This window comes from Anser anser (assembly GCF_964211835.1).
Source record: "Anser anser genome assembly, chromosome: 11".
Classification (NCBI taxonomy): domain Eukaryota; kingdom Metazoa; phylum Chordata; class Aves; order Anseriformes; family Anatidae; genus Anser; species Anser anser.
The window spans coordinates 12,777,476-12,790,981 of record NC_139732.1 but is presented as its reverse complement, the minus strand read 5'-3'; the positions used below and the strand labels follow the sequence as shown (position 1 = coordinate 12,790,981).

At 52.4% G+C, this 13,506-nt stretch overlaps 1 protein-coding gene across 12 annotated transcripts; it reads left to right on the top strand.

Annotated features, from left to right (window-relative positions):
• Positions 1 to 938: 938 nt before the first annotated feature.
• ENKD1 (enkurin domain containing 1) lies at positions 939 to 12,843 on the top strand. Of its 12 annotated transcripts, XM_083852306.1 has the most exons (11): positions 939 to 1,071; positions 2,467 to 2,543; positions 3,748 to 3,795; positions 4,945 to 5,043; positions 5,362 to 5,586; positions 6,493 to 6,665; positions 9,822 to 9,983; positions 10,327 to 10,496; positions 11,311 to 11,447; positions 11,966 to 12,140; positions 12,469 to 12,843. In XM_083852306.1, exons 4-10 carry the CDS (start codon positions 4,959 to 4,961, stop codon positions 12,124 to 12,126), a joined length of 1,113 nt encoding a protein of 370 aa, XP_083708432.1. In that variant the 5' UTR covers positions 939 to 1,071; positions 2,467 to 2,543; positions 3,748 to 3,795; positions 4,945 to 4,958; the 3' UTR covers positions 12,127 to 12,140; positions 12,469 to 12,843. The 12 variants fall into 12 exon arrangements, with proteins under 12 accessions (XP_083708432.1, XP_083708423.1, XP_083708434.1 ...); XM_083852297.1 differs by having other exon boundaries at positions 11,966 to 12,479; XM_083852301.1 differs by lacking the exon at positions 939 to 1,071 and adding an exon at positions 1,205 to 1,328 and having other exon boundaries at positions 11,966 to 12,479.
• Positions 12,844 to 13,506: the final 663 nt, after the last annotated feature.

Genomic DNA, 13,506 nt, shown 5'->3' with positions numbered 1-13,506 from the left:
TGCTACATAGTTGACAGCAAAAAGTCAGATTTAACCTAGAAGATAAGTTCAGCTGCTTGAATTGGAAAGAAATCATAAAAAGAGGAACTAAGACAATATTTCAGCAAAATAATGTCGAGTCTTGTTCTGTTCCTGGCTGCCTTTCAGTGTTTTCTTCCATGCCATGTACTGAGGTGTGGATTGAAGTTTGGATATTGGGGAACCTGTTCCCATACCTGCAGAATTTTATTTTTATTTTTTGCTTCTATTGGTGCAAGAAAGCCTGCGAGCACGTATAAAGGGAGCAACACGTCACAGCAAGCAACCTCCTGTGTTCATGTGAGGTGCATGTAAAAGTCAAAGGGGTCAGCACTGCGTGGAGGACTCCCTAAGGCCCTGCAGGATGCTGGAACGCTGAATGCTCCACAGGCAGCCTGCAGGCAAGCTGTCAGCGGGGGCAGCAAGGGGCAACACGCAGCACAGCCCCTGAAAAACCAACAGATGGGAAGTGCGGTTTGTACCTTGCAATCTCCCCTTCCCTCCGGCTTCGCTCTTAGCCCAGCCTGAAACAATCTATTGCACATACTTGAGAACTTCTGTTAAAAAAATTAAGGGGGGGGGGGTATAAATTGGAGGTATTTTGTAGGTGTAAAGGTATTAGCTCTGCCCAGCCACATCAGCGTGGGGTGATCCCAAACCCAGGGCTCTCAGCTCCTGCATCGGGGGCTAGCCACCCGTGCCCAGCAGAGCCTGAACACAAGACCCGTGGAGGAGCCATCAGCAGGGCGCCCTCCTCCACGGGAGGGTTCATCAGGGGAACCTGGGGGGGGACGGCAGGCAGCTGGCCCCGCAGGGATCTTCTGGAGGAAAACCAGCGAAATGGGTTTTGAGCACTTCCCCGGGGAACTGATCAAAGGGGGGGGGGGGGCCCAGACCCCACCCCCCGGCAGCCCGCTGCTCCCCGCCGCCCCCACGCCCCTCCCGGCCCGGCCCGGCCCGGCCCGGCCCCCCCGGCCCGGCGGAAGCGGCCGTTGCCGGGGAGCGCGGCGGCTCCGTGCGGGCCGGGCCGGGCCGGGCCCCAGCAGCGGGCGGGTGCGTGCGGCCGGCCCCGGGGCCTGGCGGCCGTGAGGGGCCCGGGGGCGGCGGAGGCGGCGTGGCGAGGCCCGAGGGCCTCGGGGTGGGCGCGCCGCGGGGGAGCCGGGCTGGCGGCCGCACGGAGCGGGGGGGGGGGGGCGCTCGGCTCGGGCTCCGGGAGCGGCTCCGGGGGCTCCTGGCAGCCCCGAAGCGCTGCGGGTTTGCCAGGCGCCAGCACCCTGCTCTCTTCCCGGACGCATGGGGAACAAAAGGAGGCAAGAGATGTTTTCCTGGGCTGTCCAGGTGTCGTGCGGCGGAGCTTTGTGTCTCGGCATGAGCCCCAAACCAGGTTTTGTGTTGATTTCCCATAAAAAAAAACAGCCGGTGGAGGCAGCAGGCTGTCCCTGAACTCGTTGTTGCACGTGAGGTCCTGTAACCTCAGCACGCAGCTCATCCGTCCTCCTGCGTCCTCCTCCTCCGCTCTCTTGTCCTACTCGGAGAGGCTTTGGCTGCAGCCGTGTTGGTGCTCTGACAGACCCACCTCAGTCTCCGGCTTCCTCGCAGCGCTGAGCACGGCCTGCGTTCACCTCCACCGCAGGATGCTGCTGCAGGACGTGCCTTTGACTCCTTGGCAGCCTGATAACTGGCTTTGTTCCTAACGGGCTGGAGGTGGATGCGTGCCCTAGGAGGGAACAGATGTCCTACGTGCAAATGCCAGTACCGCGGGTGGCAGTACCTGGCCCCCTGTGTTTCCAGAGAGACAGAAAATAGGCCTTGGAGACCCGCAGGTGGGGAAGAGCTGGTGGTATCCGAGGGAGCTGCATTGAGAATAGCATTAAAAGGGGAGAATTAATCTCTCCCCTTGCAATTTGCAATGAGTAGCAAGGAGGAGGTGTTGGCACAGACCAACATCCCTGGGTAGGCTTACAGTACATAAATGTACATTAGGCATCGCCTGGACTCCAGGGGTGAGGGAAACTGCCCTGTTCAACCCTGCCCTTCTCTTCCGTCTTCATTTCCCTTTTTCCCCTTCCTGTCAAATAGGTTCATGCTGGGTGCTGAACCCCCTCATCCTGGAAGCAAGGGAGGCTTCGGCCCTTGGCTGAAGGAGGAGCAAACTCAGTCCCTCTTGTTCTGAAGCGTTTGCTCTTGTGACCACACTTCCTGACCCCTGGTTTTACCTTGGGGTTCCTGTGCTAGGTATCTGCTCAGGTCTGTGTGCCACCTGGCTTTAATGCAGCCTTGGGGCCCTGAGGTTATTCCACTATTTCTGTCCATTTCAGCCAGAAGTGGAGGAAGGAAATAAACAGCCAAGAACAGCTGCATTGAGACTAGCCGTTTGATTTGTTTCTGATGAATTGCTCTGCTTATCACAGTTCATTGAGGGATCTTTTTTTTCTGTCCTTTTTGCAGAGGTTGACTTGTAGAAGCATAAAGCTTGTTTCAGCTCTGCGTGTGGCAGGAGCTTCCTGGCCAGGGACCCAGGCCAGGTGAGTGCCCACTGAGCTCTTGAACTCTCTGAGAAGAGGTAGGGCTGGAGACTGCATTTTCCTGACTCCCAGGTCAGGATTAAGTTGTAGTCCTGGAGGGGAAGGGAGGGAAGCCAGCTGGGCTCAGACAGGATGAGTAAGGAATGCTGTATGCGCTTGGTTACTTTGGAAACTGGTGACACCTCCTCTGTAGCCATGCTGACTTCAGGTGAGCCCTGTGGCCAGGAGCTGCTTCCCTGGCTTGCTCTGCAGACTGGCACTGGGTTAAGAAGTTGCACACATGAATTTGTTTACCTAGACTTAATTGGACTGAGTTTGTGGAGTCTGCCTACATTTCCGAGAGGCCCTAGCCTGTGTGGAGGCTTTAAATAGTGTCTTTCTAGTGGCAACAGGTCAGATACTTTTGACGTTTCAGTTTCTAACACACTGATAGAGATGCTTTTCTGCGTACAAATGAGTTTGGCTGAGCCAGCTGTCAGGTCACAGCTGAAAAGGACTGGTCCTGTTTCATCCTCGGTGTTCGTAGGTGGATGTTCCTGCTGCTTCCCTTGTGCTTGCCCCAGTGCTTCTCTGATCCCCTTGTGGAGGCAACAGCCAGGTTACATTTGGGCAGAATGTTAAACAGGCTGAAAACTAAAACAGCAAAAGAAGTGGGTTGTTTTTGCAGGTGTAGTGAGTTAAGTCGGCTCAGATCAGGGCCATCTCAGCTACAGAGCTGTCACAAGAGATGAAGCAAAAGGGTGGGAGCAGCAGTGGAGGAGGTCTGCACATCCCCTGCTGGCAGAGGGAGCTGCTTAGTTCTCAGCTCTGTTCAAATACACCCGTGGTCAGCAGGAGCAGAGCAGCCACCTAGAAAGTCTGTGCTTGGGAGCTGGAGGCTTGGCTGCTTCGTCCTGGGGCCAGGTGACACAGATGCTGGTGGCTTGTGTCCTGCATGGGTGGGTGCGCTGTAGGTGCCTAGATGGGCAAAGCACTTGCTATTGTAATAAGGTTGTCTGATCTTGCAAGATCCAAATCCAGAGGCGATGTGACTTGCAAATCAGGGAGTGGGTGTCATTTGCAAATTCCCTGCAGCAGGGCAGGGTGCTGTTGGGATGTGAAATGTGACTTGTTTTAAGGTATAAATGAGCCTTCCATCCCCCACCTCCCATCAGCTTGCCTTTCCTCCTTCAATCCCCCGCACTAATTGTCTGCTCTGTTACAGGTCCTGATTCCAGTCTGTCATTCTGTGTGTAAATTACTGTGTTTGAAGGTGAGTTCAGATCAAGATCAGATGTGAGTTTCAAGGCCAGTAGTTATTCTGGAGTAATCTCTTGGTAAACAGTTTTTCTAGAATGAGAGAGCCTGTTCTGGCTTAGTTGGATTCATTTTAAAGGATATTAAACAATAAGAAAACAATGCCCTTTTATTGCAGTCTGAGAGTCCGTATCTGAAGCTCTTCAGAAATAGCTTTTCCAGGGTAGCTGGGTACAAACAAGCCACTGGACATGCTTGCTGGTGTGCAGGAGTCAGCATTGCTTACATTGCCTCTGCAGTTGTGTCTGGGAGATAAGTAATAGCTTTTTGCTAATGGGTCTCATGTCAACAAGGGTGATTTAACAGGGAAGACGGCAGTGCATTAGTTGCTATGACTCAGGCTCACTCAGCCTTGTACTGATCATTTATTGGTTTATAAATTAAACTGAAGATGCTGTGTCCCATCAGTGCTGGCATGCTGAGGATTCTAAAAAGGGGCTCTTTCAGTAGAGTTGTCTCTGAAATCTTTAAATTACTGTCTCAGGAGTCAGGCTATGCAGGCTGTAACCCCAGCTGTTGCAGCAATGACTCCAGTCAAGCTGACATGGCTCCTGTCAAAATCATGGCATGACTCCGATGACTTATTGAGCTCTAGTGGCATCGTCCAAAACACCATCAGCCTGTGCTTGTCAGTGCAGCGTCTCCATTTGAATCCTCATATTCTGAGCAAGGAGCAAGTCCTTCAAGTTCATTTCCTACAGGGAAAAGGTGCTATCCAAAAGATCTCAGTGGGCAAGGAAATAGGTGTTGGCTGCTGTCAATCTACCTTGTGTTTTGTGTGCACTAAAGGTACGCAGGGCAGTTAAAACGGCCTGGCTCATGCTTGTGTATGTATATCAGACTGTCCTGTATAGAAGAGCAAAGTCAGGAAAGATTTTCCGTGCTGAAGATACTGGTATTACAACAACCACAGACATTTCAGGATCAATGCTGGTTAGTCTCACAATAGCGACAGTGCTGCTCTATCCCTTGCCTCACCTCCATGGAGTCCATTTGAGCTGTCTAGGGAAGGTCAGAAGTTCACATACACATTAAATGCAGCTTTGCAGTGGCTCCATGAGCCCTGTTCAAATCCATTCTCAGTGATGGTTGGTTTCTGTTGCAGAGACAGAGAGCAGGATGTGTGAAGGGCCATCCAAGATCTCTGGGCCCATTCCTCCAGACCCTACACTTTTTCCGAACTGCTATAGACGCCCCTTTTCAGGTGAGTCCTCAAGTGCTATGTTATGGATGTGCATTTTTGGACTTCAGCATGATGCAGCTTGCCCATTTTCTGTCCTTATTCTTTGTTGTGCTCAATAGTCTTGGCCTCTAACCCACACCAATGCAGGGGTGCTTCTGCTGCCTCGCCAGTGAAAGTGAGGTGCTCCCTACAGCTGGTTGAAAGATGGGAAAACATGAGGCAGAGGTGGAGGGGGACCTTCAACATTGCTTGCAGTTGAAGTTGTAGTTGAAGAAAAACATGAGGTAAAATCCTGATAATCTGCTTCTCTCCTTCCCTTTCCTTCTTCTTTCTCTGTAGCTCGAGGGAGGCTGGAAGGAAATGCTCAGAAACTGGATTTTAACTCTGCCCCCCTGGACCTACCTCCCAGCTCACATCATGCTTTGAGCAGTGCCCGCCAGCTCCAGCCAGCCCCTCGCATTCGGCCCAGTGGAAAGGACTTTCTGGAGAAGGGGCAGAAGGGGACACTCAGTCTGCTGCTGCAGCTGGAGGGGCTCTCCCTTGGTGGGGGGCTGCCAGTGAAGAGTAAGTACAGCTGAGCCCTTGCTGACATGACCTGCACTTGGAGCCAGGGATGATGCTCCAGGGATTTGGGTGGATTCCTCAGCTCTGCTGCCCAAGGAGAGCTCGAGCTTCACAGGGCCAGTCACCTTATCTCCTGTCTTCGCCCTGCGGGCTGGCAGTGGTATCCCTGGGCCATTGCCTGTGCTGCTGTGGCCTCCCTCAGTCCAGTCTGGCCAAGGTCTGCAGTGGGAAGAAGGACTGCAGGAAGACACTGTTTAATTTGGACTGAGCAGCCAGTCATGGATGAGAGACTGCTGAGAGATGCTAGAAATAAATCCATAGTTTCTAGTTTGTTACTAGTGAACTTTGCTACTAGTTTGCTACTAGCTGTTCTTGAAATCTTAATGTATAGAGCATGTTTAACCCAGGGAATTCCTTGTTACTGAAGCCAGGCAGGATTCGGGAAGATGGTTCATACATGTGGCTACTGAGGACACCTTTGCAAAAGGTGTTCCCTTCTTCAGGGAAGACGCCTAGAGTAAAGTCAGAGGTCCAGGAAGGAGGTAAAGGTGAGCACTGGCTGTCACTTAATTGGCTTCGTGTCCTGGTGCTGCCCCGAGCTCTACCTGGTGCCAGCGTGGTGTTTGCCAGCTGGTGGCTACCACAAGTCCTGTGCCAAAACAGGAGGGGAATGCAAGAGGATTTGGTTGGGCCAGTTGAGATCTGCCCAGAACAGGGTCAGCACAGGAGTGTGCGTCTAACATTGGAAAAATGCACAGATTGTCTAGTCTGCAGGAAAGGGGAGAGCTTGTTATTTCTGTGGGCAGCTTTGGAGATGGAGCTGTCAGCTCTGGTGCCGTGCTCCAGGAGTCCATATCCACTGGCAGTGTTTGAAGGCTGAAGGCCGCATCTCCCCTTGCTGTGCAGGGAAAGAGTCCAAGGACCATGAGAAGGAAAATGTGAGGCGAATAAAGGAAATTCAGAAGCAGTGCAAAGAGAAGGAGCGAGCCCGGGAGCACAGCCAGCCCAAGCCTGTGAAAGCTCTGTGGAAATCCCAGAAATATGAGAATGTGGAGTCAAAGGTGAAGGCCAGACTGCAGGTGGGTACCCGCTGAGCTCTTGAACTCTCCTGGCCTGGGATGCAGGTGAGAAGGGGAAAATTTCATCACACCCACTGCCTGCAGGCTCCTGTTTGGCCCTTTTGTTGTAGAGATCTAAAGGTGATTCCTGGGGCAGCGCAGTGCCTTTATAACATATCCCTGTCTTGGGGTGCATCCAGCTGGCTTTCCAGCTTTACAGTGTTTGGGGCAACTCTTGTCTGGGGGTTATGCCAGGAAGCTGTGGTGTTCTGCCCCAAAGATCATTGCTCTCACCATTTCTGCACGGAACTAGGACAGAGGAGGAGAGGTCAGCCTTCAGGCTGCTGCAAACTTGGGTCCAGCTCTTAGGACCCTTTGGATCCACAGTGGGCCATATCTCCGTATTATTCTTCAAGCGCTTGTCCTGGTGAATAACCACTGAGCAGTGGGGGCACACAAACATCTACCAGGCAGCCAAGACGGAGGTCTCCTGGCTCCAGTGCAACCCAGCCTCTGTACCTGTGCTTGTGGTAGGAGAGATGTGGGGCTGTGCCATGTTTCCTCAGGTTTATCAGCTGTGTAGCTGATCTGAAACATTTATAGCTTCTGTTCTGAGTAGCTGTCTGGTTTTGTGTAGTTTTGCTTTTGGCTTATTTCTTTCTCTGGATATTTTTTTCTCCCCTGGTGAATACCTGGAATACATGGTGCCTCTGTTGGAGGGACTTCCAAAACCCACCGAAACGCCTCACCAAAGAAGCTGGGTAATGCCTCAAGCATCACCACTTACGCAAGCCCTTTCTTGGTGCTCCATTGCTGAGCTGGAGCCTTCAGGTTCCTCCTAATCTCTGCATTGCTTCCCTCCAGTTTGTGGCCCTTGAGCCAACTTTCGATTCATCATATGTACTGATAAGGACCACAAAAATTGGCAAGATGCCTTCCAAGCTAGTGGTTCCAAACATTATATCCCCTCTTTCTGGTGTGCTGCCAACCTTCTTTCTGGTATCTGTGACCCTTCCACACACAGGAGCAAGCCAACATGTGCTTCAGGAGTACAAACCTTGTTTGTATTGTTTAACAAATCATCTGGATTAGAGGATGATAGAATGATTGAGATAGGTGTTTTTGTTTCTTTGTTTGGGGGGGGTGGGGATGGTCTCTTTGTAGACAGTTTCTTTTTGGTGTGTTACTTGGGCTCTGTGGATTTGGAAGTCCTGGAGCTGACTCTTGTTGCTTTAACTGTTGGTGTAGCCCTCCTAGAGCTTCTGTGTTCCCTCCAAAGGATATCCACCTTCTGTGGAGCTTCTGCTAAGAGATGAAATTGGTTCTTAGGTCTTGGGAGTCTAGCGTTGAGTTTTTCTTCTGTCCTCTGTCCCTGAGGCTGTAAACTGTAGCAGCTGCTTTGACAAGGGCTCTAGCACTCTCCCAGTGCTCCCATGAAGGCAGACAGGGTGCACTGCAATCTGCTAGTACCCTCCTAAGATTACAAACTTTTTTTTTTGACTTCTAACCAACCCCAGTAGTTAAAAGCACTTTTCATTAACTTATTGGAGAGATCTGAGTCTCCTGGCTCCTGCTGAAGAAAGACTGATCATCTTTGGAGTGTGATCAGTTTAGGCAGTGCTGAGGGCACTGCATACAGCACCAACCTAGTCCTAATGTCAAAATGACTGATGTTACTGTCCTACCCAACCTTCAGTATTCAGTCAGGTCTGCCAAGCTAACTACACCGAGCAAGGAGGGATGTGCCTCAAGAGGACTGCAGGTCAGCTGACAGAGCATCCAAGACCTTGGGCAAAGTTTTGGAGGCTGCCATGTATAGCTCTGTCAGTTCCAAGAGCAGAGCAGTGTGCCACTTGTACTTAGTGTAAGGTCACCTGCTTGTCACAGAGCTGACTTGCAGTTTTCAGGGTCTGTTTGAGAACTACCTCAGACTGACTTGTCACAAACTGCCTGTTAGACATCAGACAGCGTCACCTTGTTCTGAAGCTAGCCAATACCTCTGACAATGCCTCCCAGATGCAGTTCCGCCCTCCCCAAACTACCAGACTCCCTCGCTCTTCACTCCTCTTTCTGTCCAACATAGGGCAACCACAGATTCAGGGTGCAAAACGGAGCAGCACTTGAGAACAGCATCTAATTTGTGTGTCTGCCAGCTTCATGCCCCCCTGTGTCATTTCATTAAAGCTTGCTATAGCAGGTCTCTGCAGTATTCCTTGGATTTATGGAGGTGGCCAGCAAGGAGGCTGGGGGTGCACAAGAAGCTGAGAGGGGACACAGACAGGACAGCTGACCCCAGCTGGCCAAAGGGATGTCCCAGGCCATGTGGCATCATGGTCAGCAATAAAAGCTGGGATAAGGAAGGAGGAAGGGGGAGTGATGGTGTTTTTCTTCCCAAGAAAACATAATGCGTGATGATCCCCGCTTTACTGGAAGTGCTGAACACCTGCCTGCTGATGGGAAGTAGCAAATTAATTCCTTGGTTTGCTTTGTTTGCATGTGTGGCTTTTGCTTTACCTAGTAAACTGTCTTTATCTCAACCCATGAGGTCTTGCACTTTTACCATTCCAATTCTCTCCTCCATCCCACCTGGGGAGAGTGAGCAACTGGCTGTGCGGTACTTAGCTGCCTGCCAGGGTTAAACCACAACTCCGTATTTCAACTCTCAGCACACTCACTCCACTCTGGAATTTGCACTTTTCACAGAAAGATTTCTGCTTTCTAAGGAGTCATGATCATTGCCAGTTTGGACTGTCCATTTAGATTGTCCCTCGCACTGGTAGGTATCTCTGTAGGGTTATCTACCTGATGTTGCTTTCCTTTCATGCCTACAGGATTATTCACTAGAGAGGGACTCTCTGGTCAATGCTACATATGCTTGTGATCCACATGTATGTTTCTGCAGGCCTTTTTTCTTTTTTTAGTGTTCCTTACAAAGTTCATTTGCCAGGTCTGGATTTGTTGCCATAAGCAGTCTGGTTTGGCCTTTGCTGGCTGTGATTCATGTACGGATTGCCTTCTCCCAAGAGCTTCTGCCAAACTGTGGAAGAAAGAGCATGTTGTCAGTTGTCAACTGGAAACTCACGGCTGAGCTTGTGGTTGACCACACAAACTTTGCCCGTTGGGTTTCTCTTTGCTGCAGCATCCCTCCAGTAGCCTGTCTCTTCTCGCCTTTCCCAGGAGAGCTCCCCGCCTCCGAATCCAGAGACTTTGAAGTTCCTGAGGGCATATTCTCGCTGTGGCCCTGGGATCAAGCCATGCAGACCACTTTCCCCAAACCTTGCCAGAATGAAAGCAGGTGCAGGCACAGAGGCTCCAGAGGCACTAGGTGCTGAAACCAAGGTGAGTTGCGATCTACCTGTGGGCTCCCAGGGGTTTCTGTCACTTGTGCATTGCTCCTGCTTCATACACTTCATGTGGAGTCAGCTTTAGGACTTCAAAAAGGCGTTTTTTAGGTTTTGCTTTTTTTTTTGGTGCCTGCCTTCTCAAACCATGGCCATAGCTACTGCCTGTCTATGGCTCTGACTCCTGAGATGGCACAGGCTGAGGGTGCGTCCATCCTGCTGTAGTACACCTGCAGTTTAGCGTCTCATGCAAGTACCTGTTTGCTTTCTCTCTCATGGGGACAAGGGCAGTTGCCTGTGTGTGCTAAGCAAGCTCCTGCTGCCTCCCCTTCTCCTTTCAGATCCAGGTGGAGGGCAGGAGCATTGACTTCATTAAGCACAACGCCCGCAATGCCAAGCGGGCCCCGCTGCGGCGCTCCCAGTCACTGCAGGCGATGGCTGAGCTGCTGGAACAGAGGCACCGGGAGCAGGAGGAGTACAACGCCAAGCAAAAGGGCCACGTCCCCCAGTAGTATGTATGCCCCTGTCTGGTCCATGACAGTTTCTGCCATGACCCCACCTCCCTTCACTACATCCCCCAACTTCTGCGTAGACAGAGGCCTGGGGAGCAGGGGCCAGAGTCTCTCACCATATGCTGGCAGTGCGATTGATTGTGGCCTGGGGGAATAAATGCAAAACTTGCTGAATTCTTCATTTAACAAGCACCCCATGGCCGATGTGACTGGGCTTGGAAAGGATTTTGTCTCCTCCTTCCTTGCTGGCCATTGTTACAATGATGCTAACTTGGATGCTCTGTGTGCTCTGAGAAATGTGCTCCTGCCCCTTTGCAGGCCTTGCTTCACGTGATCTTTGGTGTTAAAAGGCTTGTTTTCAGAGGCAGATAGCTTGGTTTGCTTTGCAAGCATTCATCCTGCCTTGGACCCGGAGTCTGAGGAGCATCCAACTAGTGACTTGCATTTTCGGGTTCTGAGTGAAAAGCAGTTCTGGGGCCCCCAACAGCTCCTGGGTGACCCTTTTCTAGGACAGGCCACTGTATGAGTCCTTTGGCTGTTTGCTGTGTCTGCCCTTCTCTGCCAGCATCCACTTTGTCCAACTTCATTCCATCGTTGGCCCATGGATGTTTTTGAGAGGACTCCATGTTCTGGACCAGAAGCAAAGAGCAGAAGCCCTGAGCATAAGCCAGCAGACGGGTGGGGGTGCTGCCAGACCTTGGCTTCTGTAGTCCTCTGGCAGCAACACGGAGACCAGCGGGGCTCAAAGGGCTCGATTCTTGGGCAGTCATTCTTGCCAGATGTGCTGACGTGGGCTTTCATTTGCCTTGACAGCCTGCTGGAGAGGAAGGAGCTGTGGCGCAGACAGATGGAGGAGCAGCTGCGAAGCCTGCCAGATCCTGACACGCCACCTGGTCATACCATGATGCCGGAGGGCCAGCGGCTGGAGACGCTCAGCAATCTGAAGCAGAGTAAGAGGAAAAGAAGCAGGGATTCCAGCTCGGAAAAATAGTTAGGATTAGGGGAAAGCAGAGTTCTGGGGCACTGGCTTGCCACCTGATTTCCTGCCACTTGGAGAGAGGCTGAAATAAGGCACGTTTCTGGGATAGTGCAGGAATCACTGCACTTGATCTGTGTGTGTGGAAGGAGCAATCTCCTTCAGCTTGGTGGGAAATGTGGGTTACAAGGCTGGCTCTGCCCAGGGGACCTGAGCTTTGGGTTACTGTTGCTGTTAAAATGAAAGAACAGTTTTGGTTGGAAGGGGCCTTCAGAGGTCTCTAGTCCAACCCTAGCTCACAGCAGAGGTTTCTCAAAACTGTGGCTTTGGTCCTCGTCCGGTTGTTTTTTGAAGCCAGGGGTGGGTATTCTCTCAAGGTCCTTGTTCGACTGCTGCCACCGTTTCATGACTGAAAATGAGGGTATAGTGTTAGGAAAAAGACAAATTCCTTTCCTCTTCCACTCATCCAGATTTATTTTTTTTTCCTTCCAGGCCAGGAGCAGCTGCTAAAGGACCTGGTGATGCTGCCAGTGCGTGCAGACACCCTCAGCATTCAGAAGAGGCGGGTAGAGCTTGAGAGGAAGCTCTCCCAGATAGAGGAGGCCCTCAAAATTTTCTCAAGGCCCAAGGTCTTCATCAAGATGGACTCCTGAGCTGTTGGGGCTAGGTGTGTTGTGCTGCTCTGCTCAAGCATCCTTCATCCCTGGGAAGGGCTGAGAGTTTGGGAGGGAAGGAGAAGAACACAGGTTCAGGACTTTGGGCCCATGGGGGTGCCCATACTGTGCTGAAATGCAGTTGGCACCTCTTGCTTTTGCTTCCAGTGCTGTGTCTCATCCAGGAAAAAGGGAGGGAGATGAGCTAATTTGCTCTGTTGTGCAGCGTGGAGAAACAGTTGCCTCTGTGCTGCTTGACTTCTCACAGAGATCAGCCGTCTGCTCTGAGTCCATGGCACAGATCTCATCACCTCTTCTTTTCCCATTTCTATAAACTCATAGGAGGTCTCCCATGCTGCTGCCTCTGCAGTTTCTTGTCCCTCTCTTCCTCCGAGGTCATGGCTCATTCTGGGCACTTGCAGACTTGGCTGCACGCAGAGCAGCCTGACCAGCGGCCACGCAGAGCCTCGCACTGCATGGCTGCCACGTGTGCCCTGGGCCTCTGCGCTGACCCAGCCCAAGCATGCAGCCCGTGCCTCTGCACCCTCTGACCTGCTGGATGCGCTCAGCAGCTTGAAGACAGCAAAGAGGAACACAACTCCAGTCCTTCTCACCCAGGAAGAGCTGGAGTGGCAGCAGGGGGATCTGGTAGGGTGTCTGGAGAGGCTTTTGCTGTCTGTGGGGCAGGATGTGCTCCAATAAAGCAGTGTTTCCCTCCGCTGGTGTCTGTGCAGCTCCCAGTGGGCTCAGCAGAGCCTGAGGGGTGGTGATGGGCAGCAGAAACCAGCAGCATTGATGTGGTGCAACCAGGGGGAGAGACATGAGTCCCCCTGCACGGGATGGCCTGAGGGATTAGGTTTTACAGGGCTCGGGCGCAGGGACATATTGGTGAACTTGGAGTGGAGTCACTGAACGTGCACGGAAACCCCACCAGTGCCGTCTTCAGCCCAGTGCCTTGGGCCGGGCCTTGCCCAGCGGGGTTTGGAACATCTCCAGCCATGGGGTTGCCACCACCGCTGCACAGGGTGGGGAGCGAATGCTGTATGCAGCTGCCTTGTTGCAGGGGGTGGCTCGATCCTTGAGCAGGATTTGGGGCTTGCCAGGGCAGTGGGATGTTGCAGGGCAGCCTCGCCCTGTGTCCGCAGCCCTGCAGTGCCCTGGGCTGTTGGGGCTGTTGCTTCTGCCAAGCCCCAAGGAAGCTTTCAGTGCTCGGGGGCTGGAGGAGGCAAGGTGCCAGCTGGAAAATGACCTCGTGCTCCCGTGGGGCTGTTCCTCAGGGCATCGCTGCCGCAAGGCTGAGCTGGCTGGATGAGGGCCGTGCTTAGAACAGCACTGGCCCTGTTGTGGGTAGCCTTGGGGCCGTGTGTGCCAGCCCCCATG

Coding starts and splice junctions, on each gene's coding strand:
- ENKD1 (XM_083852306.1), top strand. CDS start 4,959: ATGTGTGAAGGGCCATCCAAGATCTCTGGGCCCATTCCTCCAGACCCT. Junction 9,984..10,326: donor CACTAGGTGCTGAAACCAAG/GTGAGTTGCGAT, acceptor TTCTCCTTTCAG/ATCCAGGTGGAGGGCAGGAG. Junction 10,497..11,310: donor AAGGGCCACGTCCCCCAGTA/GTATGTATGCCC, acceptor TTGCCTTGACAG/CCTGCTGGAGAGGAAGGAGC.